Source organism: Nakaseomyces bracarensis (assembly GCF_045282275.1).
Source record: "Nakaseomyces bracarensis strain CBM3 chromosome Unknown Scaff12_0, whole genome shotgun sequence".
In the NCBI taxonomy this organism is placed as follows: Eukaryota; Fungi; Ascomycota; class Saccharomycetes; order Saccharomycetales; family Saccharomycetaceae; genus Nakaseomyces; species Nakaseomyces bracarensis.
This window is the reverse complement of record NW_027263958.1, coordinates 420,674-447,316: the sequence shown is the minus strand read 5'-3', so window position 1 is coordinate 447,316 and position 26,643 is coordinate 420,674. Positions and strand designations below refer to the sequence as shown.

General features: G+C 35.5%; 12 protein-coding genes across 12 annotated transcripts; 6 read left to right on the top strand and 6 right to left on the bottom strand.

The window, feature by feature from the left end:
- Positions 1 to 249: 249 nt before the first annotated feature.
- Positions 250 to 1,326, bottom strand: SMA2 (Sma2p; the record flags this gene model as incomplete). The annotated part of the gene is made up of 1 exon (XM_071053797.1): positions 250 to 1,326. One exon carries the CDS (start codon positions 1,324 to 1,326, stop codon positions 250 to 252), a length of 1,077 nt encoding a protein of 358 aa, XP_070910209.1.
- Positions 1,327 to 2,045: 719 nt separating this feature from the next.
- On the top strand, positions 2,046 to 5,039 carry ORC1 (origin recognition complex subunit 1; the record flags this gene model as incomplete). Its single annotated transcript, XM_071053796.1, has 1 exon — positions 2,046 to 5,039. One exon carries the CDS (start codon positions 2,046 to 2,048, stop codon positions 5,037 to 5,039), a length of 2,994 nt encoding a protein of 997 aa, XP_070910208.1.
- Positions 5,040 to 5,341: 302 nt separating this feature from the next.
- TEM1 (Ras family GTPase TEM1) lies at positions 5,342 to 6,100 on the bottom strand (the record flags this gene model as incomplete). The annotated part of the gene is made up of 1 exon (XM_071053795.1): positions 5,342 to 6,100. The coding sequence occupies one exon, from the start codon at positions 6,098 to 6,100 to the stop codon at positions 5,342 to 5,344; it is 759 nt and encodes a 252-aa protein (XP_070910207.1).
- Positions 6,101 to 6,926: 826 nt separating this feature from the next.
- MFT1 (Mft1p) lies at positions 6,927 to 8,198 on the bottom strand (the record flags this gene model as incomplete). The annotated part of the gene is made up of 1 exon (XM_071053794.1): positions 6,927 to 8,198. The coding sequence occupies one exon, from the start codon at positions 8,196 to 8,198 to the stop codon at positions 6,927 to 6,929; it is 1,272 nt and encodes a 423-aa protein (XP_070910206.1).
- Positions 8,199 to 8,703: 505 nt separating this feature from the next.
- Positions 8,704 to 11,463, bottom strand: PIF1 (DNA helicase PIF1; the record flags this gene model as incomplete). The annotated part of the gene is made up of 1 exon (XM_071053793.1): positions 8,704 to 11,463. The coding sequence occupies one exon, from the start codon at positions 11,461 to 11,463 to the stop codon at positions 8,704 to 8,706; it is 2,760 nt and encodes a 919-aa protein (XP_070910205.1).
- A 364-nt stretch (positions 11,464 to 11,827) lies between these two features.
- On the top strand, positions 11,828 to 12,919 carry OGG1 (8-oxoguanine glycosylase OGG1; the record flags this gene model as incomplete). Its single annotated transcript, XM_071053792.1, has 1 exon — positions 11,828 to 12,919. One exon carries the CDS (start codon positions 11,828 to 11,830, stop codon positions 12,917 to 12,919), a length of 1,092 nt encoding a protein of 363 aa, XP_070910204.1.
- Positions 12,920 to 13,071: 152 nt separating this feature from the next.
- NTE1 (lysophospholipase) lies at positions 13,072 to 18,297 on the bottom strand (the record flags this gene model as incomplete). Its single annotated transcript, XM_071053791.1, has 1 exon — positions 13,072 to 18,297. The coding sequence occupies one exon, from the start codon at positions 18,295 to 18,297 to the stop codon at positions 13,072 to 13,074; it is 5,226 nt and encodes a 1,741-aa protein (XP_070910203.1).
- Positions 18,298 to 20,000: 1,703 nt separating this feature from the next.
- Positions 20,001 to 20,294, top strand: SML1 (ribonucleotide reductase inhibiting protein SML1; the record flags this gene model as incomplete). Its single annotated transcript, XM_071053790.1, has 1 exon — positions 20,001 to 20,294. One exon carries the CDS (start codon positions 20,001 to 20,003, stop codon positions 20,292 to 20,294), a length of 294 nt encoding a protein of 97 aa, XP_070910202.1.
- Positions 20,295 to 20,980: 686 nt separating this feature from the next.
- CMP2 (calcineurin catalytic subunit A) lies at positions 20,981 to 22,672 on the top strand (the record flags this gene model as incomplete). Its single annotated transcript, XM_071053789.1, has 1 exon — positions 20,981 to 22,672. The coding sequence occupies one exon, from the start codon at positions 20,981 to 20,983 to the stop codon at positions 22,670 to 22,672; it is 1,692 nt and encodes a 563-aa protein (XP_070910201.1).
- An 833-nt stretch (positions 22,673 to 23,505) lies between these two features.
- On the bottom strand, positions 23,506 to 24,207 carry RNJ42_03624 (phosphoglycerate mutase; the record flags this gene model as incomplete). Its single annotated transcript, XM_071053788.1, has 1 exon — positions 23,506 to 24,207. The coding sequence occupies one exon, from the start codon at positions 24,205 to 24,207 to the stop codon at positions 23,506 to 23,508; it is 702 nt and encodes a 233-aa protein (XP_070910200.1).
- Positions 24,208 to 24,554: 347 nt separating this feature from the next.
- On the top strand, positions 24,555 to 25,397 carry PLP2 (Plp2p; the record flags this gene model as incomplete). Its single annotated transcript, XM_071053787.1, has 1 exon — positions 24,555 to 25,397. One exon carries the CDS (start codon positions 24,555 to 24,557, stop codon positions 25,395 to 25,397), a length of 843 nt encoding a protein of 280 aa, XP_070910199.1.
- Positions 25,398 to 25,743: 346 nt separating this feature from the next.
- FSH3 (putative serine hydrolase) lies at positions 25,744 to 26,559 on the top strand (the record flags this gene model as incomplete). Its single annotated transcript, XM_071053786.1, has 1 exon — positions 25,744 to 26,559. The coding sequence occupies one exon, from the start codon at positions 25,744 to 25,746 to the stop codon at positions 26,557 to 26,559; it is 816 nt and encodes a 271-aa protein (XP_070910198.1).
- Positions 26,560 to 26,643: the final 84 nt, after the last annotated feature.

The window sequence follows — 26,643 nt, the reverse complement described above, 5'->3', positions numbered from 1 at the left end:
AAAAAGTTTTAACAATGTATTCAAAATCCATCATCATGAGTACTAACACTATCTTCATTTAAATTAGACTATCTAATCGATAAGGTTTTGAGTTACGTTCAAGGATATCCACACAAAGAGTGATAAAACACGTGACCTGATTAATGAATTAATTATATTCTATAATATTATATTATATTAAACTATATTCGTTATTTTATAACGTAATATTCATTATATTATAGCGTAACTATATAAATATTTATTGGTTTATACCCAAGGATATTCTGTTGATTTATTGAGGACATCTGACTTTGAAGTAGGACAAAGGGAAGCGTCCTTATAAGAGTACCTATTAGCTGCAATAAAAACCAAAGGCAGCGTTAGACATTGTATAATGTATCTAAAACAGCTGATAATAAAGCCACTACCCACTGAAGTATCTAGTAACTCCCAGTTATTATTCTTGCTATCTTCAACCATAAGGTCAGCTGGTTCTAATAGCTTCAATGTTGCCAGGTACGTTATCGTTGCCATATAGGACATGGTTGCCACAGTAAACATGGATGTGCTACATATTTTAAGAAGCTTTGGAACAAATCTGTGGTGCTTGCCAAAAATGAGCACGAAGCCAAAAAGTAATATCGATAGTACAAAGATCCCGCTCAGCACTATTTCAGCTAGGTGTATATAGAACATACCTTTATTAGTCATCGTGAGGATAAAGGCCAATCCAACTCCCTTGGAATAGTTTCGGATGTGGTTACTGTCCCCTTCGAATAGCAGTTTCGAAAAGGCATTATTCTTGTAGCGGTTGCTCCTCAATATACTCCTCAAAGAGGACACAGCCAAATGATATGTGAGTACAAGGGAGTCACCAAGCAACCTTGAGTTAGTCTCGTACTGAGGAGATAACTTCCCGAGCTGAATTCCGACATCCCTGACCAATATTCCGAGTATATCCATCCCATTGTCACTATTTGAGATACAGTATACACGCCTACCATCCGTGCTCTTACAGTACCCGAAATAGTTGATACTGAACCCATTGTTCGGATTGAAAGTATCTACTAAGTTCTCATCATTATAGATATGAGCACTTTCAAGGTATTTTGACCACCCCATGTCTATTGCCAAGTAGGATACCAGTTTCAAGAACTGCCTCACACTGGTAACGAAGTCCTGGGTTGGCCTGGTCCCGGTAACAATGCTAACCTGGAATTGAGGAGTGCATAACGGGAGACCCACTGATACTGAACATGAAAAGTCAGGCAAGTACAATAGTAACTGGGTTATCGCTAAGAAAAACAGTAATGTCCAGAGTATGAACCGTTTGATTATCAACATAACTCATTTATGGCAAATACCTAGTATTTTAGTCCCGTCATTAATTGAACCCACTTTCAAGCAAATAGTGTATGATATCAGCATAGGCCTAATAATAATTACCACAGAGTTACTGGTTTAGTATGATTAATTAATTTTTTTGATAGTGTACACAAAACCCATCCTGATTCTTGAGATTTACAATAAAAAACAACAGCAACAATTATCGGATATTTCACATACTTTCTGAATTGTTTATCAATAACCAAAATCATAGATGTTCGATATTCCACTATATATATATATATATATATTAATTAACAATCCGATAAAACAATATATATTCATATTGAAATATAACTATTATATGGTTAGATGATCAGTAGATTTATGAGTAAATTTTTTAATTTACAATGAATCAGTAATTTTATAATAACAATTTATAAAAATAACATATAATATAATATAACATATAATATAATATAACATAATATATATAATTTAATATTTATTATATTTAATTATGTTGAAAATGGTAAATGTCTAAGCTCATCGCCTTTATTGAAAAAAATGCATCAATACGTAAATGTTTATCAATAAAAGAGAAATGAGAGTGAAGCAATTTATGTGGGGATTATATACCAGAAGACATTAATAATTGATATATAAGTAGTTGGTTGCTAAGGTGAGATAGTTACAATTGGAAAGGTTTCTTTTTTTGAGCAAAATTGCGTAAAAATATGGCACGTACTCAGAAGGATTTGGAAGGTTGGCAGATATTGATCATGGATGAAAATGATCAATTGATCGATTACTTTGAGCAGAAGAGGCCCAGAAGGCGGAGAGGAAACATTCAGGAGCGGAAGGGGAAGGATCAAGTGTATCTGAAGAGGGCTGAGGATGGGATATTACTTTCTGTGGGAGATTCTGTTGTGACCAAACTTCAGGAAGGAACTGGCGATGGTGGTATATGCGTTATTCAGGATATCAGGCTCAATACTCTCAGTAATTTAGTTGAGTTGTGGGTGTTTCTATATATTAAACCGGAAGAGATCGATCCAGAGATATATCTTCGTGAACTGGCGCCAGACTTCAAGGCCGATAATCAAGATTCTATAAAGAAGGAAATCTCTCAGCGTATAAGTGATAAAGAACTCTTCTTCTCTGCGACATTAATTGAAATTAAATTAGAAGATATTGTCGAAAAGGCTAAAATATTCAATAAGGACAAATGGGAAACCATACCACAGTGTGATAAAGAATATACAAATACATTTGTAGTTCAATATGCTTGTGATCCTCAAGCAGGAAGATTTATGGAAATAGATATTAATGCAGAATCGAAACATATGTATGAATGGATGCCTAAGAAGAGTTTGGAATATTACAAGAGAATTACAGAGCCAGCATCTCCTGAGACAAAGAGGCAGAACACCTCTGCAACTGTTATAGATCTTTTGGAAAGTGATGAACGAAAATCTCAAGAAAACCCTTCAAAATTAGAGAAAGTAGTTAATGAAGAAGAAGTATTAAAAGAGACCCAAAAAAGAAGACCAGGGAGACCTAAAAAAATTAAAAATGAAGATATTATTGAATCTAGTACCAGTAGTGGCACACAGATCTCAAATTCGTCATCTGCAGTAAAGAAAAGAGGTAGACCGAAATTGGTATCGGTAGATGAAACTAATGCAATTACCAAAAGCAGTATGAAGACGAAAAAGCGCCGTATTGAGGAGTCCACAGAATCGTTTGATTTAGGAAACGATAATATTGATGATGTCCCAATTAATAGTTCTGAATCAGAAGACCTTCCAGATGATAATGACGATGATTTCAAGATTGAAGAGGAAATATCAGGAGATGTAAATGAAGAATCCCTTTTGAATGATGATGACCTTGTTTCAGAGAAGGAGCTATTAGAGGAAGAGGAAGAGGAGGAAGATGATATTATAGACGATAAAGATGAAAATAATAAAAGAATCAAGGCAAGAGGTAGACCAAGGAAAAATAATATAGATAAAGGTGTTACAACAGCTAATAAAGCTGGAGGAAAGGCTAAAAAGGGTACAAAGGGTAATACGAGTACAATATATATCACAGGATCTGTCAGAAAATTTACAAAGAAGAATGTTGTCAGGGCAAAAAAAGGGTATACACCATTTTCTAAAAGATATAAGTCTATTGATGACATTCCAGATTTGATGAAACTTGCAGATTTCAATCAAGAATCAACTCTAAACTATTTTGCAAAGCTTGGAAATAGGTTAAAAACTAATGATGGCAAGGAACAGGTAGAGACAATTTTCTCAAAAATTAAGAAACAGTTAACTTCCTTTCACAATAAGGACGAGATTGTGAAATCTGGTAACATTTCTGATTATCTCCCCGCCAGAGAGAATGAATTTGCTTCTCTATATTTAAGTGTTTACAGTGCAATAGAATCAGAATCTGCCACAACTATCTATATTGCCGGTACTCCTGGTGTTGGTAAGACTCTTACTGTACGAGAAGTCATAAGTGACTTGCAACTAGCTTCACACCAAGGTGAAATCCCTAAATTTCAGTATGTCGAAATTAATGGTCTTAAAATGGTTAAGCCAACCGACAGTTATGAGTTTTTCTGGAATAAAATATCAGGTGAAGAATTAACTTGGGCAGCAGCTATGGAATCACTGGAGTTTTATTTCAATAAAATACCAAGGGAGAAAAAAAGACCAATTGTTGTTTTACTTGATGAACTTGATGCATTGGTGACAAAATCACAGGATGTTATGTATAACTTTTTCAACTGGTCTACTTATGAAAATGCAAAACTTATAGTTATAAGTGTAGCCAACACTATGGACTTGCCCGAAAAACAATTAGGTAATAAAGTATCATCTAGAATTGGTTTCACAAGAATTATGTTCACTGGATATACTCATGAAGAGCTAAAAACGATCATTAAGTTCCGTTTGCAAGGTTTGAATAATTCCTGTTTTTATGTAGACACAAAAACTGGTAAAGCAAAGTTAGTTGCTGCCGAAGATAAGGATGAAATACCAGCCGGTATGAAAAAGGTCAGACTAAGGATAACTGATGATGCTATAGAAATTGCATCAAGAAAGGTGGCAAGTGTCAGTGGTGATGCACGTAGAGCGTTGAAAGTGTGCAAAAGGGCAGCTGAAATAGCTGAAAAACATTATATGGCAAAGTATGGTTATGGTTATGATGGTAAGGCAATTATTGAAAAAGAAAATGAAGCTAATGAGTTAGAGGCTGGCAATGAGCCCCAAATTGAAAATGATGGTGACGATGAAATCCAAATTGTTAACATTAACCATATAATGAAGGCACTGAACGAGACTATAAACTCCAATTCTATAACGTTCATTAGTAGATTGGCTTTTGGTGCCAAAGTTTTCATATATGCTTTGTTAAATTTAATGAAAAAAAATAGTACCCTCGATCAGGTACTAGGAGATGTCATTGATGAGGTTAAGTTGTTGCTAGATAATAATAATAGTAACAAATATCTACGAAATATCCAACAAAACCTGTTCTCATCCGGTGGTGATGATAATCCAGAATTACGTATGAAATCATGGGACTACAATATTAACCAATTGATTGAAGCAGGTATTCTTTCAAAGCAATCAATGCGGAATGAGAGGATGGGTACTGTACGATTGATGATGGCAGTTGAAGATGTTCGTGAGGCAATAGAAAAGGATGATATTATTAGAGAGTTATGAAAAAATAGATGTAACAGTATATATATTTTTATAACCACGAGCTACTTGCCTCTGACATGAACATTAAATGAGATGCTTAGTTTTATCATTTGGTAAGCTTAATGACTACATATATAAAGGTGAGTAATCATAAAATCTAAGCATAAGTAAATATTTCTTTAAAAATTCTGAGACACCATGATAAATAAAAACTAATCGTCAGATTTTTATTCTAAGAAGTGAGTCATCTTCTCGGTTAAAGATCACGATATTTGTAAGTTAACTTATCAAAAATCTTTACTTTATTTGTCTGAGAAAGCTAATCATTCAGAGACATATGTGGCATTACTTGGATAATGAGAAGTACTATGCTCCTCATTTTTTGAGGATCGCCTTCTTGATTTATCCTGCTGTGTAGATTTATGCTTTTTGTTGCCCAATGTCTTGTATATGAGAAGAGGGTCTCCAACTTCATTTATTTCCGGGACAGTTAATGTTAGATTGAAGATTTTCGCCAGAGCAACTTTGAATATCTTCTGTACATTGATAGATTTAGCTGTAGAACAGAATATTAGAGGAGAATCCATTACTTGTGCATATTTCATACTTGTCTTTGAAATTTTAGCCTGGTACTCTTCGTCTAAATCAATGAAGAGATCGTATTTTGTGCCAACCAATAGTGGTATTGCTGAATCGTTCAACCCGAGAGCCTGCCTATACCATTCCTTGATTGAATTAAGCGTTTCCGGTCGTGTCAGATCAAACAAGAATATAATCACAGAAGACCCTAATGTTGCAATTGGCAACATATTTATGAACTCACGTTGCCCACCTAAATCCATCAAGGAGAATATAATATCGGTCGACCGTATACTAACTTTACGTTTCAAAAAGTTGACACCCAATGTCTGTGTATACTCCTCATCAAATATATTCTGTACATATTTAACCATTAGTGACGTTTTACCTACCTGAGCATCACCAACTAAACCAACTTGTATATCAACCTGATTCCGCATACTGGGCAGGCTTCTTTGCCCATTATTTTCAGTGTTTGTTGTAGTTTCAGTATTAGAAGACATCTTTTACCTCTCAGAGCCTCTTGATCAGGTTATCTGTTCGACTTATAGCCTTAGAATTGGATCCCATAACCTTCCTGTTTTTTAATTACATTGTCCATACATTGATTTGCTTCTCACAACAATTCGCTCTTTACTTGCATCATAATGAACATAACAAGCTCCGCTTACAAAACATAAAATTAATAAAATTAAGAAACAATTGAGATCAATATAAAATGGTCATATTATCAAGCAAATGTAATTATATTGAAACGCTGAACTTCTAACCAGATTTGCAAAAAAAATAAATATGATGCTAATAAATAGTTTCGCAAACTAAATAAGTATGTACTTATAAGATTAATAACTCATACTGTTATATCACTTTGTTTAGACAGTTGCTCTAAAGTACTATCTCCATTGCTTCGTACTTGTTGGTGATAAATTACTTAATTGCTGAGACTGTATACAACATAATAACTAAGAATATTGTAACCATGCATAAAAGTGGTAATAATAAAACTAACAAATAGCATAATGGAGCTCCTGTAATTAAATTTTAGAAGCGATAGATAACTAATAATAACCTATTAAAGTATGCAACAAAATATAACAAAATAGGTTGCTTGAAATACTCGATAAGGGAGCATAAACTGTTTTTATGCAAAGTCTAAACATGAAACAAACGTAGTCTAATATGTAACGTAACAAAATTTTATGGCCTTTTCTATAAATGTTCAAGGCTCTGTTTTTTTTCCTCTTTTTTTTTTTAATAATTTTGTGCTCATGATTTTAGTCATTATTACAACACAGATATATACTGTATTGTTGAAACTACCACAATTCATCATATGCCATCAATCGGAGGTGAGTTCTTCTCAGTATTCTCACCCTGTTGATTTTCCACGGCAGTTATGTTGTCTTTTCTATCACTCTTAGTATCATACGCGTTATTATCATCCATGCTTTCTTGCACGACAACTTCCTCCTTTACATCATTATGTTCATGTATGAGGTTGTCTTCCTCTTCATTTTCTATATCCCTTTCATATGAGCTTACTGAACCGGAGCTTCCATCATCATCTTCCTCTTCTTCACCAAGAGAGTTATCAACATCACTACGTGAGTCAGTTTCAGGTACTAGCGAGTCCTCACTTTCACGTACTTTTCTCTTAAATCTTCCAACATCTTCATCCTCCTCCTCAGAATCTACTTCTTCTTCGTCATTATTGTTTTGTTGAGCAGGATAAGTTAGTCCATTTTCTCTTTTATCCAACTCAACCCTCAAGGAGGAAGATATTTTAGTGAACAACTCTGCATCAGTCATCCATTTTTGCTTATAAGATTCAACTTCCTCCTTTAACCTGAATATATCATCCTTTAACATACTTTGGATGTGTTTTAATTCGGCTGGGCCCTTAGAGAAATCATCATAAGCGGTCAAAGTTTCGCCGTTAGCACTATCGTAAAATCTCTTCGAATCTCCAGAGCCCTTCTCATTACTATTACTCACGTTAAATCTGTCGGCCTCATACGTTGAGTTGGTATTCAATTTTAAGTGCTTTCTCTCATTACCGCCGTGTTTGTCTTGCAAATACCTCCGATCAATTAGTTTCTGAGTCAATTCTTGACCAAGCTCTTCCTCCCATTCTTTTCTTGGAACAGTCAGGCTGCTCTTACCTTCGGATAGGGATGCCAGCTCCTTATTAACCTTCTTCACCGAGTCGTACATATCAGAAACACGCTGTATCCTCTCTTGCAAGTTCGCTTGGAAATTTTGTAAGTTATCTAGTGTCTCCCCATCAATTTCGTTACCGTCCTTCAACAGGTTCATTGTTTTCTCGTTGTACGTCTGCCAATTCTCATATCCTATCTTTTTCACATCGATATTAGTCTGGGCATCCATAAAACGAGCTTCAGCCGCATTCTCCAGCTTCTGAATATTACCTTGGTCCATCACTTCTTTCAACTTCTCCTCATCCAGTGTACCACCCAGCATGTCATCACTCATACTCACAACTTTCCCTAACACTTCTAAGTACCTCGTAAACGGACTGTCGACGTCACTAAACTTGACCTTGTCCTTAACTTGATTCACCTGATCCTCACTAGCAGACATAATTTAAAAAACGAACCAAACAAAAATAAAAAATTTCCAGTTTAATAAAGATAATACCTCTGATCTTGGTATGTTGGTATCCGTACGTATGAGTGTATATAAAAAGATTCGATACGCTCCAAATAACAAAAATTAACCACTTTTAAAAATATAAAAAAAGCAGCTGAGTACTTCGCCACTAATACTATCCTTTTAGTACTTGTAGAACTGAAATGGTATCCCTTTTATGCAATGGAAATATCAATATCTCTCTGACTAAAAACATTTAAACCCAAAATCTTTTTTTCTTAAGAAAGTATCTTCTTTGGAAAGTAAAAATTGCAACTGAGATTTTCCCCACCAAAACCTCAACGTAAAGAGTGATGTAGTAAGTATTCATAATACCATAGTTATAAGTTTATATATAAATATATAACATATTTATATTTAGATGATATACCAAGAAACAAAAAAAAAAAAATTGGCACGAAGACATGCTTATAGTTCGGCCGTCTCACTTTCCCACTTATTCTGGAGTCTTGCACGATTTTCGTCTTAACATTTCAGCGATACCGTTGGTTGAAGGCGAACGTCTCGCCGTATCCGACTTTGATCTGGTTGCTACATATACTGGTGCTGTCTTTTTGGTTTCTAAGGAGCCACCATTACGCATTTTTAGGTCCTCAATAGCTTGATCTGCGGACACTAATGTCATGTAAAAGTTTACGACTGTGTCATGGGCCTTTATACGGCTGCGGTCAAAATTTAGAACTTGCAGACCTTCACGAGAAACGGCCCGTGATAGAGCTACATAAGCCTGACCTTTCTCAAAAACTCGTTGAAGATCTACTTTGACCTTGGGCAAAGTTTGTCCTTGAGACTTATGAATGGAGAGCGACCAAGCAAGCATCAACGGTAATTGGACCCTTGATACCAGGGGCTTCTCGTTCTCGTCCTCGATAGCCCAATCCTCTGGCTCTACCAGCACGGTACGAGTAGTCATATCAGCAGTCTTGAAAGTTACCAATGGTAAACGCTTTTTAGAGTCAGCATTTTTGTATAGATCTTTGATAATGTTCTTCTTACGCTCAATATTCTGTTTGGCCTCTTCACTACTTGCTTCAATCTCGGACATAAAATCAAAGAGTGAATCATCCAAATCATCTTGAGGAACTCCATTTGCGTTTCCATTGAAAAAACTTTCTTTCTTCTTACTTATCCTCTGGTTATCATCATCTTCATCTCCACCATATAGTTCCTTTAATGATTCTGGTTTGTCCTTCAAACCCTCCATAACATCAGGAGTTATGTTTGAGTCGGTTAATATTGTACTGTAAAATAAGTAAGTTTCTGGATCCATAAATGCAATAACTTTCCCCAGAGAACCGTTAACTAGTTGGGCATCAATATTCTTAATCATCATAACCTGAGCCCCAATCTTCAATTGTAGCTGTTTAGGTGCCAGAAAGTTTTGTAGCAGTCTATCTTTCATCTCTTGGTCCTCCAAGAGACCACCGTCGATTGCATTGTAATTAAATAATTGACCAGGCAACCTATTCAGCCTTGATCTATTAGCACGGTCGACTTCAACTCGAGTACTGTATAGTTCAGCAGGAATGATATCATCATCGGGTAGGGGACGATTCAGCTTTTTAAATTCTCTCTCAGTTTCTGCGTCAATTCGTCCTAATCTCATTTGATTTAGCATATCTATAAATTTTGTATCACCTTGTTGACGAAAAACTTTCTCCAACATAATGGTAACATGAATTGATTTACGCCACGCTTCTGATTGGAAAGCAAATTTCATTGAAGCATTTGAATCTTTCGTTACTGGAGGTAACTGAAAGAAATCACCACATAGGATAATCTGGATCCCTCCAAATGGAGAGCTATTTTTCCTTATTTTCTGAGCTATATAATCTAGTTTATCAAAAAGCTCACCATCTAACATTGAAATCTCATCTACCACTAGAACCTTAATTTCAGACCATCTTTTCATATTCTTTTTCGATCTGCGTACTTTTCTATAAAGCTTTGTTACATCACCATTTCCTAAACCTATCCCGGCAAAGGAATGTACAGTAATACCGCCGATATTACAGGCAGCCAGCCCGGTCGAAGCTGTGACTGCTACCTTTTCAGGTCCATATTGTTTTTTCAATACTTTAATCATCTCTCTTAATAAGACAGATTTACCAGTGCCCGCACTACCAGTATAAAATATATTATGTCCCTTTTCCGCTAAATCAATAACAGTTTCTTGTTCTTTACTGAGAATGATGGGTATCTTGACCTTCTTTCTGTCTGGAATAGCAATTCTGCTCTGTTTCTTATCGACATCAGTAAATATCGCACGTTGAGTCAAGAACCGGAATTTTTCACCTAATTGAGCTGTTGCCATCTTCACTTCCTCCTCCGATACTTCTGTAGCATCTTTTTTACCTAATATTTCCAGTATCTGTAGGCTGGTGTTATCCACATCTAGCTTAGTTCCAATGGTTATTCCTGGTGCAGCTTCGTTTTTGACAGTAGGTTCTGGCAGCTTCACATTAGTATCAATTTTCTGCAGAATTGGATCAGTATGCTTATCAGTACCTTCCGTAGAAGAAACTAATATGTCTTCCTTCGGTGATATGTTTTCTTTATCGTTCTGCTCGATTTTTAAAGCTTTATCATTGTTGTGAGTCATGATCTTATCGTGTTTATCATTACTGAACGAATCAGGAGTAAAATTCAGTTCTTCAGCACTTAGTGAGAGCCCCAATAGGTTTCCATTATGTTTCTGAGACTTCTGGTTCTTCTGGGTGCTCTCTGCCATTGTAGACAGATCTTCTAATTCAGGCTTCGGTACCAATGCCTTTAATGGAACAAACATCGGCGGTTTCTGTTTTTGTATCTCCAAGTTTTCTTCATGCAGCAGCTCTATTATCGAGCTATCATCTATATCGGATAAACCACTCAGCGTCCTCACATTATCAGGGATCAGCTTATCACCAGCATAAGGAATCGAATATCTATTGGCAACATTATTAGCCCCTACTATGGGTCGTGATCGTACCTCCACTTGGTCTGTACAGAGCTTCTTATTGTTCTTGTTTGGGCTCATCACCAGATCATCCCAGTCGCTAGAATCTGAAAGCAATGCATTCAGCTCGTCATAGTTTAGATCATAGTTATCATTGTTGCTAAGTGTAGAATTGGGTCTTTTACTGCTCATGACGAACCTTCCAATGACTGGCCTCTTTAAAATATGTATCGCTATCAGTCTTGGGCTATTAAACATAAATCTTTCATCCAAAAAATATCCAAATCAAGAAAAAGAAGAATAAATAAAATAAAAATAAAAGCAGATGTCTATAAGTGTATTATTCTCCTGTTTGATATGAAGAGCTAAAACGATTGATTAGTGTGCCATTAGAAAACTATTTCATTCAATATTATATCTAAACTAAATATATAAATGTAATTAACGTGTGTGGATCAAAAAAATCGAAAAATTGAAGAAAAAAAAAAAAATCGCGTCATGTGAAAAATTGCAGGTAATTGCAGCTCATCGCATAGCTCATCGGATGTATAAATACATAAATGATAACATAGTGTATCAAATAATGTTTTCTTTTTAATTAAGCGTAGCAACAGCACAAATAATGGTGGGTCGTGGAGTTCTTAAAGTTACATCTGGTGAATTGCGGTTGGAAAATGTGTTGCAGACGGGCCAAGCTTTTCGGTGGATTCTTGAGGAGGGTATTTACACCACCACTATGCGTATCATACCTGGAAAGTACTCGATCATTGCGCTAAGCCAAGACCTTAATACAGGTTGCATAACTTTTGACACTCCCAATGAAAATATCGGGATCGATACCGTGCAAAACCACCTACGAAACTATTTCAGACTTGAAGTGGACTTACATAGCATACACCAGAATCAATGGCTAGCTAAGGATCAAAAATTCAAGATGCTAGAACATAAAGGTATTAGAATCCTAGGACAGGAGCCATGGGAAACTCTAGTGTCGTTTATCTGCTCAAGCAACAATAACATTGGGAGGATATCAAAGATGTGCCATGCCTTGGCACAAAACTTTGGGGATTATATAGGAAAATTCCAAGAAAGGGACTATTACTCCTTCCCAACTAGTAACCAGTTAGCAGAGAATGCAACAGAATCCACTCTCAGGGATCTAGGATTTGGTTACAGGGCAAAATATATCATTGAGACAGCAAAGAAATTTGTTCAAGCCAAACAAGAAGTCGGTGTAGACAATGATACAGATTTCTTACAAAAAATTGCCAAAGAAAAGGATTATCTAGAAGTCCGAGAATTCCTAATGGGGTTTTGTGGAGTTGGCCCCAAAGTTGCCGATTGCGCATGCCTCATGGGACTCAAGATGGACGAAGTAGTGCCGATAGATGTACACGTTGGCAGAATTGCAAAGAGAGATTACAGCATCTCAGCTTCTAAGAAGGAATTACAAGCCATTAAAAGTAGATATGATCAACTGCCCATTACTAAAAAGAAGATAAATCTGGAACTGGATTTTATAAGGTTGAAGTTCGTCGAATTATGGGGGACACATGCTGGCTGGGCGCAAGGTTTATTATTCTTTAGAGAGACAGAGAAGAATTCCAACTCCCCCAAGAAAAGGACAAAATTAGATGAAACCACTGTCATCAGTAAAAAATTGAAATTTGAGGAAGAGGAAAAACTAATAGAAGTGGAAGTTAAGGCCGAATAATGAATATCTATAATATGACTCAAATTACATATCCTAAAAAAAAACGATAATAAACTCAAAATAATGCATGTAATGGCTGGTTACTCAATATCTATCTAAATATATTCTATAGAATAAAACATCAATTATTAATGAAAGATTGTCAATATTATTTATATACTATTACGCCTCTGAAGTAAATACTCTTGATCTTTACTACCAGCTATAGACGAAACGGAGCCCGGAATATAAGGCATATTACCTTCTTCGCTCAAGGTCTGCAAAAATACCCTTCCGAAATCTGCACCAACCTTATAGATTTCTTCGAATTTTCCAAAGTCTAACGTGGCATAGTTCTCAATAGGAGGTCTTAAATAAATAACACCAGGTGTCCTCTTAGCTTTTTCTAGGGCATTGACAGATGAAACATAACCCAATCTTACTTGAATTTCGGCCATAGTGGGAATATTTGGATGGCTCGAAAATGGATTCCACCTATTAAATACAATCCAGAACCCATTTAAGGAATCACCGTAATTCATAGGCGTTCTATCATCTACTGAACCGACATCAACAGCGAATATTGTATTACAACCGCGAGCACTCATTTCAGTGACAGGTAGATTATCGACGTAACCACCGTCTAATAACATAGATCCATTATCTTCGATAGGTGGCAAAAGACCAGCCAAAGACATTGAAGCTCTGATATATCTCCAAGCATAACCATAAGAATGAATTTCCTGTACTGATTCAGTTATATTCGTAGAGTTACAGAAATACTGTACCCAAAAATCCTCTATCCTTGTGTCCCCAAATGTCTTCCAAATACCACGATTAAATTCATGTCCGGTAGTGTACGATGTTACTGGCCATGTAAAATCACTTAACATTCGCCATAACGATGAAATTCTACCTGCGAATTTCTTCACTCTTCCATATATTGGAACTAGATCATAGTCTTTAGCATATAAACCACCAACAAAGGAACCTATAGAGGTCCCGCCAATCATGTCTATAGGAATACCACGTTCTTCCAGGGCTTGCAAAACACCTAAATGACTCATACCTCTAGCACCACCGCCACCTAATACTAAACCTATAGCTTGTCCGGATAATATTCTTGCTAACCTTAAGAAATCGTCCTTATGGCGATGAACAGGGGTATAATATTGACGTTCTCTGCGCCTAAAACGAGATGAAAAGTTCTCAACTGTTACCTTGATAGAATCTGGTAGTAATCTTGAGATATTGTATTGTGTCATTTTACCAAATTCTGTTTGAATAAATTTATCCACGAGAGTCAATGCACCAATATTACCTGATGATTCTTTAACGCTTGTAACCATAGAGTCAACATTAAATTGAATATGGTGATGAGTATGAACCCAAGGTCGATGGCGCAACCACCTCTGAGTAAGACCCGGTTCTACATATCTTTCTTTGTGTAGCAAGACGAGCTCAGTTCTAGAGGTAGTTTTGGACTTCAGTAGAAGACTTTCATATTCCCCAATTTCAGGATTATCGGCAGAATCAGCAAGAAGAATCACACAATCTGCTTGAGCAATACAAGTTTTAGTCCAAGTGGATTTTAAAGGAGTATCTGCTATATATACCACAGTTTGATATGCTTCTTCAAGTTCAGCGAAGTAACCACTCTCTTTCAACTTCGATAATTTATCGAAGGCATGTCTTCCCAAATGCGTTAAGGTAGTCCTTTGGTTTAACCCAATAGTTGTTCTCCCCACTTGTTTGAATGCATGAACTAGTTTCATAGCAAACGATTCAACAGGTAGCCCTCCAGTAATTGGCAGAATAGTGATAGTTCTAAAATTAGTATTATTTATTTGATTACTCTGGTCATGTCCATATGAGTGTGCATGGGTTGACGAATTTGGAGATGTAGGAATAGTTAAGTTTAGATCATGCCTAATACCATTCTCTGAACCAATCTTCGATATTGACATATTTCCTTGGTTTCCATTAATGATCTTCTTGGCAACTAATCTAGACACTCTAACCATTATTGACGGGTGTTCAATGGCTAAAAGCTCAAAAAGGGCACGGGGAATCCTAGCTAGCTCAGTATCTCTCACAGCCAATATAGAACTCATTCTATCCATCGCAGTTAACACTTCAACTTCTCCAAAACTCTCACCTTGACCAAGTTCACCAAGGACCACAGTATTCTCGGGATTAACCTCTATCTTTTTATTACAATCACCATTTCTCTTAGCCTCATCAATTTCTGGATTGCGCAATTGTCTTAATCTCCCATTGAGGACCACATAAATACCATTTGCAGGGTCACCTTGGTTAAATAAGGTGTCCGACGCGTTCAAATGAATCCATTCCAATGCGTGGTCTAATTTCAACATTCTTGGTGTTAATAGATTCGTCAAAGTCTCCGCAATTCTTAAATAAATCAAGAAATACTTCTCACATAATTTTTCCAGCGTTTTATATGGCAAATAACCAACATAAACATCAGTTCGTGCAACTAAATTAACGAATGATTTCCCAACCAAGGAAGAAAGATAACCGGCTATCCCCCCTGATTCTATAGTAAATAGTGTCTGAGTCTTCTTTTTCTTTGACTTTTTGGTGCTGAACAGCTCTTCATTACGATCATTTGCAGTTGATACATCGATTTTACCTGCCACAACATAATACAATCCTTTTCCTCTCTCGTCCTGTTCTACAATAGTAGTACCCTGTTTGAAAAATTGGAATTCAATTGCTTCAGCAAATTCATTTCTTGCATATTCATAGTCAAGATTTGGCGAGACTTCTTCCCTGTAAACTTTCTTCTTCTTAGAGCTCTTGTGTTTTTTATTAGATATAATCGCATAATCGCTAGGTAAAATCCTAATCATTGTTTGTGGTGCAGCTGAGGAAGCAAATGTTGAAACAAGAGATATCTCCGAAGCTCTATGAGAACTCGAAGCAGTTCTTGTACCGTTGGAATAACTAGGTAGAACAGACATATTTAGTTTACTCACACCAACGTAAGTCAACATCGCCTCAACTATGGCCATACGTACAACAGAATCCTCAGTCTCTTCCTGAGCTGAAAAGGATCTTAATTTCACATCATTACTCTTGTTAGCTTTCAAGATATTCGCACGGCTAGATGTTTGGTTGGTAAACAATGAGGGACGTCTAAGCAATTTTGGATCACTTGATACAATCGTGTTTTTACTACTACTTTGGGAAGTCTGTGGTGAACTAGATTTAGTAATATTATTAGAATCAAAGCCTCTTGCTGCAGTCGATAGATTTATTCTAGATAATGGGACATTTGAAAGTAAATCACCAGGATTATATTGATCTCTAGATTCTAACACCACATGTCTTGATCCAGTGATAGGGGTTGGTGCATGTATTTGAGGATTCTGTTTACCTAAATCACTGCTTTTCAATTTTTCAATCGTGTTCGAATATTTGGATGAGTTATCACTAGGAGACTTTGGATAAGACGTTGGACCATAAAATTTAGAGGCCTTTCTTGCACTCGAAGTCATCTCTTTGAAACTATTACTAGAAGAGCTTTCATTATTCTGTTTTTGTTTCAATTTACGTACTACCACTTCTTTTAAATAATCAGGAATTTGATAGTCCACACTCCTGTTTAACAAGAGTTCTGTATAAGCAATTTCGTGAGTTAAGCCAAGGTAATTATGAGCCGTCTGAAAAGTGACATGATACAGCTTAGTCAATATCATTTGTATAATATGAGATGCTGACCTAGGGTATTTTGCAGTGAGTTTTACAAAAGCCTGAGGTGGAATAATGGCAATAGTACAATCAGTTGCAGCTCTAGCGACAACCTTAGGAATTGCATAAGGTAGTGGAGAATCCCCCGACTGTAATGGCATTGGTGACATAACATCATCCGAGAAGCTTTTGAGTAGAGGATCTTCATCTTTAGTTCCGATTCTTGAAAGCGTAGGTGATCTAGGATTGTTATTACTATTGGATCTATTAGATTGAATTGGTGATAGTGCATATTTCCCCAATTCTAATCTTACCGCACTTTCTTCAATAGAATTAGATAATTTAGAGTTGTTGGTCATTGCCTCAGATCTGTCATTACTATTGACTCTACTTTCATTACGATGCGAGTTCATTACAACATCGTTTGCTGATGTGAATAGATTCAAGATATTTACTAAGGAGGAAACCGGATTACCAGGTTTGACTGTATTCAAAAGTTGAAATTTACCTAGACCATCTTTTAAACGGATAAATCCAGTAGTTTCGTCATCTTCGTCGTCGTCACTTTCGTCGTTGTTATCGCTTTCATCGCTAGTATCCATTATAGATGGTGACACACCATCAGTATCTGAGGAGAATATGTCTTCAAAAGCGCCTGGTGTCCTCATTCTTAGTATTCCATCATCTTCATCTTGTTTACTTTTTTTCCGTTGCTGATGCAATCTATTTTCTCTACTGTTATTTTGTTTCAAGATCGAATAAACTGAGTGCGAGTCGTCTATTGAGAACGGATCACTACTATCGCCATTTTTCTCATCCACCTCATGGTATATATTTAAAGTACCTTCTACAACTATTGCAAATCCAACAGAATTGTCTAGCAATAATATTTCACCTTCATCGAGCTTCTGTGTTTTCATATTCTTGGTTAAGTCGTGGAAAACCGGCTTCTCTAAATAACCGAAAATTCTAATTGCACTAAGAAATTGATCCAAATATGACGACAGAAAGGTGTCATCATCGTCATTATTGGTAGCATGACGATGGTGATTATATAGTCTATCGTGTGTATTGGAATATCTCCTTCTACCATGACGTTTTAAACCATCATTATCCTTACCACTTCCGCCGCTGCCTCCACCACTACCGGCGCTATTACTATTACTATGTTTTTTATTTTTATTGAGACCGCTATTTCTATTTTTATTTTTACCCCCGAGTTTACCATTACGCATTAAACGGGATCCGGCATTACCCACGCTAGACCGTCTACCTGGAACAAGGTCATCGGTATCATCTAGATCGGAGGTCAAATTCTTGTACTGACTAAACCATTTATCCTTTAAAATATCATAAGTCACTATAAGTCCCACTATTACCAAAAATAACAGCACACTAAATGGTATACTCAATTGGACTCTACTCGCCTCGAAGAATACCCACCTTGGAAATCGTAACATTAAGAAGGTTGCTAAATACCATGAATATTTGAAGGCCATATGGGTCGTACCACTGATAAAGTATGTTATCACCCAGAAACAGTTAAATATACCTGACAAAAACCAATGTTCTTTATTTCCGCCACCACCATTATTACTTGGTCTAGTTGGACCTGGTACAGATCCGGTATTACTCTTCACTAATCTATGCGGCAGTCCATTACTTGAATTATAATTAACCATTATTGAATTATAATTTTTTTTGTTTTCCAGTTTTGAAATCTCATAAAAAGATCTATGCAATAATGCCTTATTACTAATAATGCACTTTTTTTTTTTTTTTGGAAAATAAAAAATAAAAAAAAAAATAAAAATAAAATAAAATGCTATTCAAAAAAAAATGTCTCTTCTTTGTATCCCTTGATTTTTATTTTGGCTTTTCTAAATTTTTTTTTTCTTTGTCTGTGTCCCTCCCCCGCTTCTTTAACAATATATATCTGTTTTTTATTTTTATGAATTTAAATGTAATGCAAAATGTTAAGAAAAAGAAAAGGAAATGAAAATTAAAAGAATTAAGAAATGATGAAATAAAATGAAATCAACACAATAAATAAAAAAACTAAAATGTGGGGGGATATAAAATATATTTAAAAGAAAGGGAAAAAAAAAAAAATAAAATAATAAAACTTAGAAATGAAAAAAATAATTAAACAAAAATCTTGAGATTGTAATTATTGTATATATTATACTTAAAGAGAGAAAGATGTAACTCTAAAAGAAAATAAGTATATAACAAAACAATAAAATAGCCGCCGAGGAATAGAAGAGAATAAAAGAAAGTTTTCAAAAAAAAAAAAAAGTTCTTGTATTTATATAATTTTTTTTCTTGACAAGAAAAGACTTCGAACCGCCCCTGAAAAAAAAAATTTTATTTCTCCACCATTACGTTAACTTTTCTTTTTTATGGTATTGTTCTTTCTAGGGAATGAGGAGTGCGCACGTTTCATTGAAAACATCGTACAAAAAAATCCTTTTTTAAAATTAGAAAGTTCTTCCTTTTTTTTTCTTTCTCTCTATACCCCGTGGAGAGTCACCGCGGCTTCATTTAATATGGTAGCACGTTTTTTTTTTTCGATGGAATTCTAAATAAACACTTTTCTTTTTTCAGTTGCTTTACTACGTGGTGTAATGATGTAAGAATACACGAGTCATTTTTTTCTGAAAAATGACTCGTGCACTCACTACGTGCTATTCACTGTAAAAACTTTATTTCCTTTACGAGATCTCTAATTCTAGATTAGGTAATTTAGCCGCCCCCGGGCAAGAAACAACAAAATAACGTGTGATACGATACATAGCGTTAGTCCGTGTTAAGTGACCCAGAATTATATCGGGGGACTACACATTGCTTTTTTCTTGTTTTTTTGGTTTTCGGGGGGATGAGATGAGCACGTAGGCAATGATATAGTTTGTTTACACTATTTCCAAAAGAGGATATATGTAATTATTTTGTATGTAAAATAAAGAATCTCGTGCAGAAATGTCCGTATAGAATACAAAAAAATCGCGTTTTTCTTCCATCGAATTTTTTCACAACAAATTTTGGAGACCAAAACAATAAAAAATAGTACATAGAAGAAAACAAGAAGAGAGAGGGGGCCTGCGAGGGAGAAGAAGGGGGAGGCTTTTTTTTTTTTATATTTTTTTGTAGATTCTAAAAAAGAACGATCTGGTAAAAGGAGTATAATACAAAGAAGGAGGGGCTAGAAAGGGATAACCACTAGGAACAAAAAGATTTTTTTTTTGTATATAAAGCAGTTTCTTTGTGACAAAGATCTTATTTTAACGCTACCCTACTCTTTAAAAACCTCTCTTAGTCTTATTTTTTTTTTAATAGCAAAATACATATACTAAAATATTTTACAAAAACCAATAAAAATAAAAATATGAATAACTACCAAGAATTAAATCAACTAAGTCAAAGAATTAGAGATAAAGTATCTCAAGGATACCAACTACCAGAACAACCAATTCAAAGAGTTCCATTGCCACCTATGGCTCAGGCTCCTATGCTTGTTAACGAACGTACTGTTTCTTCTAGCTCTTCTCTGGAGATGTGGGAACGTGATTTAGATGAAAGATTAGAGATGATCGATAAGAATATCTCTAACAACAAGAACGGTGCTGCTGAACTAAACAAAATGTTTGCTTCTGGTAAGCTTGATGAGATGGAATTTTAATACAGCAAAAAATCTACCAATCTGCTACGACCTAACAGAAAAAAACACATAAAAACAACCCAACAAAAATACCCCGGCTATGCATTTTTCATTTCATTGATCTTCTATTTTAAAAACAAAACAAAAAAAACTAAGCATTTTCCTCAAAAGTTTTAAGTTAAAAAACTTAAAAAAAAAAATAAATTCCTTTAAACAATTATTATTTTCATCTTCTTTTTTTTTTCTGGTCCAATATATATTTTATCTATCTTCTAGAATTTATATATTATCAATCTGTACTCTTTTTATTAATTAATAAAAATGATTAAATAATAAAATACAATATGTTCTGAGTATAAGATGATTTAATATAATTATTAAATTATATCTTAACACATATAGTTACTAACTCTTGCACAGAAAGTACCGCACAGTACCCTTCCTTTCTTTCTTACGAACTACCTCTGCCCCCCAGAATTTTGACAAAGAGGGCGAGTGAATTTAATTAAATTTTTTAACCTCCCAAAAAATCGCAAAAATACATAAAAATGAAGGATGAGGGGAGCATTCTTTTATTTTCTTCTAATTAAATCTGGATTTGAATCTTAACTTGGATTGAAACTACTAGGACTGACATTTGTTTGTACATTGAGGGGTAGTTAACTAATACTAATACAGAAAAACAAAACGAAACAAAACAAACGAACATGCCGAAGACTGACGCTGAGGTTAATACCGAGAAGATTAATGCGGCTTTGAAGGTGATTGAGAATAAGAAACATGATGAGGAGAGCACTTCTCAGGTTCCTGATTTGACAGTTTACACTATGGAAGATGGGACTAAGGTATCTACTAGAGATAGGGTGGTTCAGAGTGTCACGCCTATTAATGGGAGGATCCCAACAGATGACGAAGTTTTCGATAGGAGTACCGGGCTTCCTAACCACTTATTTCTACGGGAACTGTTTAAGGCTGAAGGTAGGATAACTGAGGATCAAGCTCTGAGAATTCTTTCGATGGCTACAGAATGTCTGAAAAAGGAGCCAAATTTATTGACTGTTCCGGCCCCGGTAACAGTCTGCGGTGATATCCATGGGCAATATTATGATTTAATGAAATTATTTGAGATTGGTGGTGATCCAGCTACTACTCCCTACTTATTTTTGGGTGATTATGTCGATAGAGGATCATTCTCCTTCGAATGTTTGATTTATCTCTATGCTCTTAAGTTGAACTACAATTCTCATTTCTGGATGTTAAGAGGTAACCATGAATGTAAGCATTTGACATCATATTTTACATTTAAGAATGAATGTCTACACAAGTATAACATGAAGATATACGATGCCTGTTGCGAATCCTTCAATGCTCTACCTTTAGCTGCATTGATGAACGGCCAGTACTTCTGTGTTCATGGTGGTATTTCACCAGACCTAAAGACTCCAGCAGACGTCAACAAGATAAATAGATTTAGAGAGATTCCTTCTCGTGGGTTGATGTGTGATCTTGTTTGGTCTGACCCAATCGAGAAGTACGATGAACTTGCAGATGATTTAACACAAGGTACTTTTGGGATCAATCAAGTGAGAGGTTGTTCTTTTGCATTCACATACCAAGCTTCTTGTGAATTCTTACAAAGGTCCGGGTTATTATCTATTATTCGTGCTCATGAAGCTCAGGATGCTGGTTACAGGATGTACAAGAACACAAAGACCTTAGGTTTCCCTAGTTTATTGACTCTTTTCTCTGCTCCAAACTACTTGGACACCTACAATAATAAAGCTGCTATTCTAAAGTACGAAAATAATGTCATGAATATTCGTCAATTTAACATGTCCCCTCACCCATATTGGCTACCAGATTTTATGGACGTCTTTACATGGTCTCTACCCTTTGTCGGTGAAAAGGTTACTGAAATGCTGGTTGCTATACTGAACATTTGTACAGAGGATGAACTTGAAGAGGACACACCGTTTATCGAAGACAAAGTAGGAAAAATAACTAATGCGGAATCAAAGACAACTGCATCAACAAAACCAGTGGAGACTAACCAGGCAGTTGAAGTACACCATAAATCTTCAATCTTAGAAGACCAACATAGAAGGAAAACTCTTAGAAATAAAATCTTAGCTATAGCGAAAGTCTCAAGAATGTATAGTGTATTAAGAGAAGAGAGTGATAAGGTCCAATACTTAAAGAGTATTAATTCTGGTGTGTTACCAAGAGGTGCCCTTGCACACGGTTCTGAAGGTCTAAATGAAACCTTATCTACATTCGAAAGGGCTAGAAAACAAGACTTAATAAATGAAAAACTACCACCTTCTTTAGACGAAGTTAAGAAAGAAAAACACGAGTATTATCACAACATTTTAAAGCAAGCACAAGAGGACAAGTTATAATATCTTATCAATGTTTAATGACGATGATTTCCCTATACAGTGAATAACATGTAAAATCAAAAAACAAAAAAAAATTAAAAAGATAAAATAAACAAAAAAAAAGTAAGTAAATGACTTCTTGTCTATTATCCTGATTTAATAAACTACCATAACCGGTTTTAATTTTTTTTACCCTATAGTTATCCATATCGTTTAAATCATATGGGACTATTCATAAATTATAATTCTTCATATATATTTATTCTTTTTATATCTAATATCTTTCGAACTCTTTCGTTACAATCCAAAAAATCTGATAATGTAAACATTGCTTTAACTAACTATAACCACATCTTAGTACAAATTTTATATTTTTAATCGTATAAAAAAAGAAAATGTTGAAAAGTTGAGGTATTTTAATGTAATTAGTTCCCAAAAGTTATTTCCCCCTTGATAACGATTATAATCAGAAAGAAAAAAATTACACGATCAAATACAATAACTACAGTCTATAATGTAATTGGGATTAAAAGTCAATTTTTCGTTTAAATCGAGTGATTTTAACAACCCAACTTGTATAAAAATCATCCTAAGAGAACAACCAGTAAACAGAAACAAAAATTAAATAAGGAGGAAAAAAAGAAATACAAAAACAGAATAACGCATTTGGAATAACTTTCCAAGCTTTCATCAATGAACTTTCATTAAATTCATTATATCTATCACTAATTATTTTTTTTTTTTTTTTTTTTTTTCAGGAACTTAGAGTTGGGTATTTATAATTGAATTCCGTAACTTATGGTGTCATTCTTTGGCACCATCAACAACCAACCAATAATAATAATGTATATAGTTTAACGTAGACGTAAATCACTAACCAGGAATTCCCCGTCACCTAGATGTTGTGTATTTCCTACACGTCTCACCATAAATTCCTTCTTGTCTTTAATAAAATCAACAATGGTCACCGACGTGTTATACACAATAATTCTCTGAGCGTTGTTTGCATCGTAACCCAGCCATTTAATAATTGCTCTAATCGAACCACCATGGCTAACCAAAGCCATGTTTTTAATGCCATCATTACCAGCATTCTGAACATTAGTTTGCACGGTACTTGTGAGTCTTTCCATAAATGAATCAGCTTCTTCACCAAATTCTCTAAAAGAGAATTTATGATGCTTTTGGGCGTATCTTTCGGCTTCCGTAATCATCATCCCTTCGATAGGGCCCATAAATCTTTCTCTGAGCCCGCTAAAATAACCAACATCCTCTTCAGTTAAGTCGCAATCCATTTCAGAAAGAAAGCTCTCTGCGGTCTGACGACATCTTTGAAGGTCACTACTGATCACACGTTCAAACTTTATTTGGCGATCGTTCTTCAAATATTTCCCTAGCTTCCTAGCTTGTTCAATACCAGTGATATTTAGAGAGGTGTCCTTGTGCCCTTGTAAAATCTTCTTAAGGTTATGATCCGTTTGACCATGTCTTATAATGAATACACGAACTACGTTTTCGTCGTCGTTCTCTGAGTAGTAGGGAATATCGCGAGTCATGGGTTAAATATAATCTATTATATTAAGTTTGTCGCTATTAAAAAGAAGCTAAGAAATATAAAATCAAGAACGTTATTTGCTATAAAAGTTTTCAATATTTTTCAATAATAATTTTTTTTTTTTTTTTTTTTTTTTTTTTTTTTTAAATTTTTCATAAATTCGTTATTTTCATTTTTTTCAGCCTATTGACATAATAGTGTGTATTAGATAGAGAGAGAACCGATTAATTATACAATAAATAAATAAACCGTTATAATCGTCTATCGGTTATAGATACGGATTCATAATATTCGAAGGAAGGTTCTTTTTTAGATAAGTCACATTACCATAGTGGAGAAGCAGGAAATATGCAGAACGAACCTATGTTTCAGGTCCAGGTGGACGAGAGTGAGGACACAGAATGGAATGATATTCTGCGGGCCAAAGGTGTGATTCCTGAGAGACCACCGTCTCCTACTCAGCAATTGGAAGAGGCTCTAGAGGAGGCAATTGCTAAACAGCATGCGAATAGGCTCGAAGGCAAGGATTTATCTGATTTAGAAGAGCTTGAGGATGATGAGGATGAGGAGTTTTTAGAGTTCTACAAGAAAAAGAGGCTTGCCGAGATTGCCAAATTACAGCAAAGATCCAAATTTGGCGATGTGTATCATATCAATAAACCGGAATACAACAAGGAAGTTACTCTTGCAAGTAGGGGCCTCACGCGTGAACCTACAGAAATGGAAAAGGATGATGAGATGGAAAAGGAAAACGTAGAGGAAGCTAGCGATAACAAAGGTGTCTATGTATTTGTCCACCTCTCCCTTCATAGTAAACTACAAAGTCGTATATTAGATCATATCTTTGAGAGCTCCGCCCGTAAATATCCAGAACTGAAATTTGTGGAAATAGCAGCAAACAGGGCCATCGAAAACTACCCAGAGAATAACTGCCCTACACTAATTGTATATTACAACGGTGATGTGGTAAAAAACATTGTTACTTTATTAGAACTAGGCGGGAATAACACCACGGTAAAAGATTTCGAGAACCTTATAGTAGACATCGGTGCTGTCTCATCAGAGGATAAACGTCTGATAGTCAACCAAGATGACTATGAAGACGAGAGAAAGCTTAAATTCGCGGATAAGAAATCAATTCGTGCTGGATTCACAAATAACGATGACGATGATGATGATTTCTTTGATTGAAGTTATACACAAGAGGCTAACGAGTTGTTATATAATTCTGCATTCCCCGATAGTGGAAAATAGCCATATAAAAAATACTTATAATATTAATAGCATTTCAATTAAATATTTCATAATTAACTAATCATCCATTATTAATTATATGCTGATTTTTAGTAAAATCACATGATCAAATAATTTGAATGTGAGAGGACATCTGAAGAAAATCGCATATGGAATAGTTTAATTGAGTAAAGCATAGGGGACAGAAGTGGTTATGACATAAGTTAAATAAGTCAAGCATATTTGATCGATCTAAGGGGGAAAAAGGCCAAATAGAAATACCTCGACACCTTCATCTTAAAGAATGTCGAAAAAAATATTAATGCTACATGGGTTTGTTCAGAACGACCGTATATTTTCTGCCAAGACTGGTGGGTTGAGAAAAGCGTTGAAGAAGTTAGGGTATGAGTTAGATTATCCATGTGGCCCAGTCGCTGTTGATCGGACCTCATTGATGAGCAGTAGTTCTGTGAAAGAAGTAGAAGCCGATGTTGCCAAACAGTTTAATACCGACTTAGGACCAGGTAGAGACGGCAAAGAGAACGAATTGTTCGGGTGGTGGGAAAGGAAGCCAGGTGGAAGTTTCTACGACTACGAGATTCCCCACAGTACATTTGAGTTTCTTAGATCTTATATCCTAGAGAACGGGCCATACGATGGTATCATGGGATTCAGTCAAGGGGGTGGTATGGGTGGATACTTGGTATCTGACCTGAACCGCCTATTGAACCTGAACAAGGAAGAACAACCAGACCTAAAATTCTTCATTGCATTTAGTGGATTCCGCCTAGAGCCAGAGATATACGCACAACATTTCAGAGAACACCCTATCAGTATACCGACCCTTATCGTACAGGGTGAGCTAGATACTGTGGTAGCCGAGTCTCGAGTAATGAGCCTATACGAGGCTGTGCTACCACAGTACAGAACGCTATTGAAACACCATGGTGGTCATTTTATACCTAACCAAAAATTGTTCCTAAACCAAATCACCGGCTGGATCCAAGCAATGACCTCAGACCAGGAGACCGATACCGATATAGAAATGTCCAGCAGTAGCGTTCAACCAGAAATTGACAACGAACTATTAGACATGATAGACTCAATGGGGAAACTATAAAAACAAGTAAAACAACAACATTAAGTCAAGAACGTTTAAATATTAAATATACTATTATTGTCTGCCTTAACTTTGTATAGATTT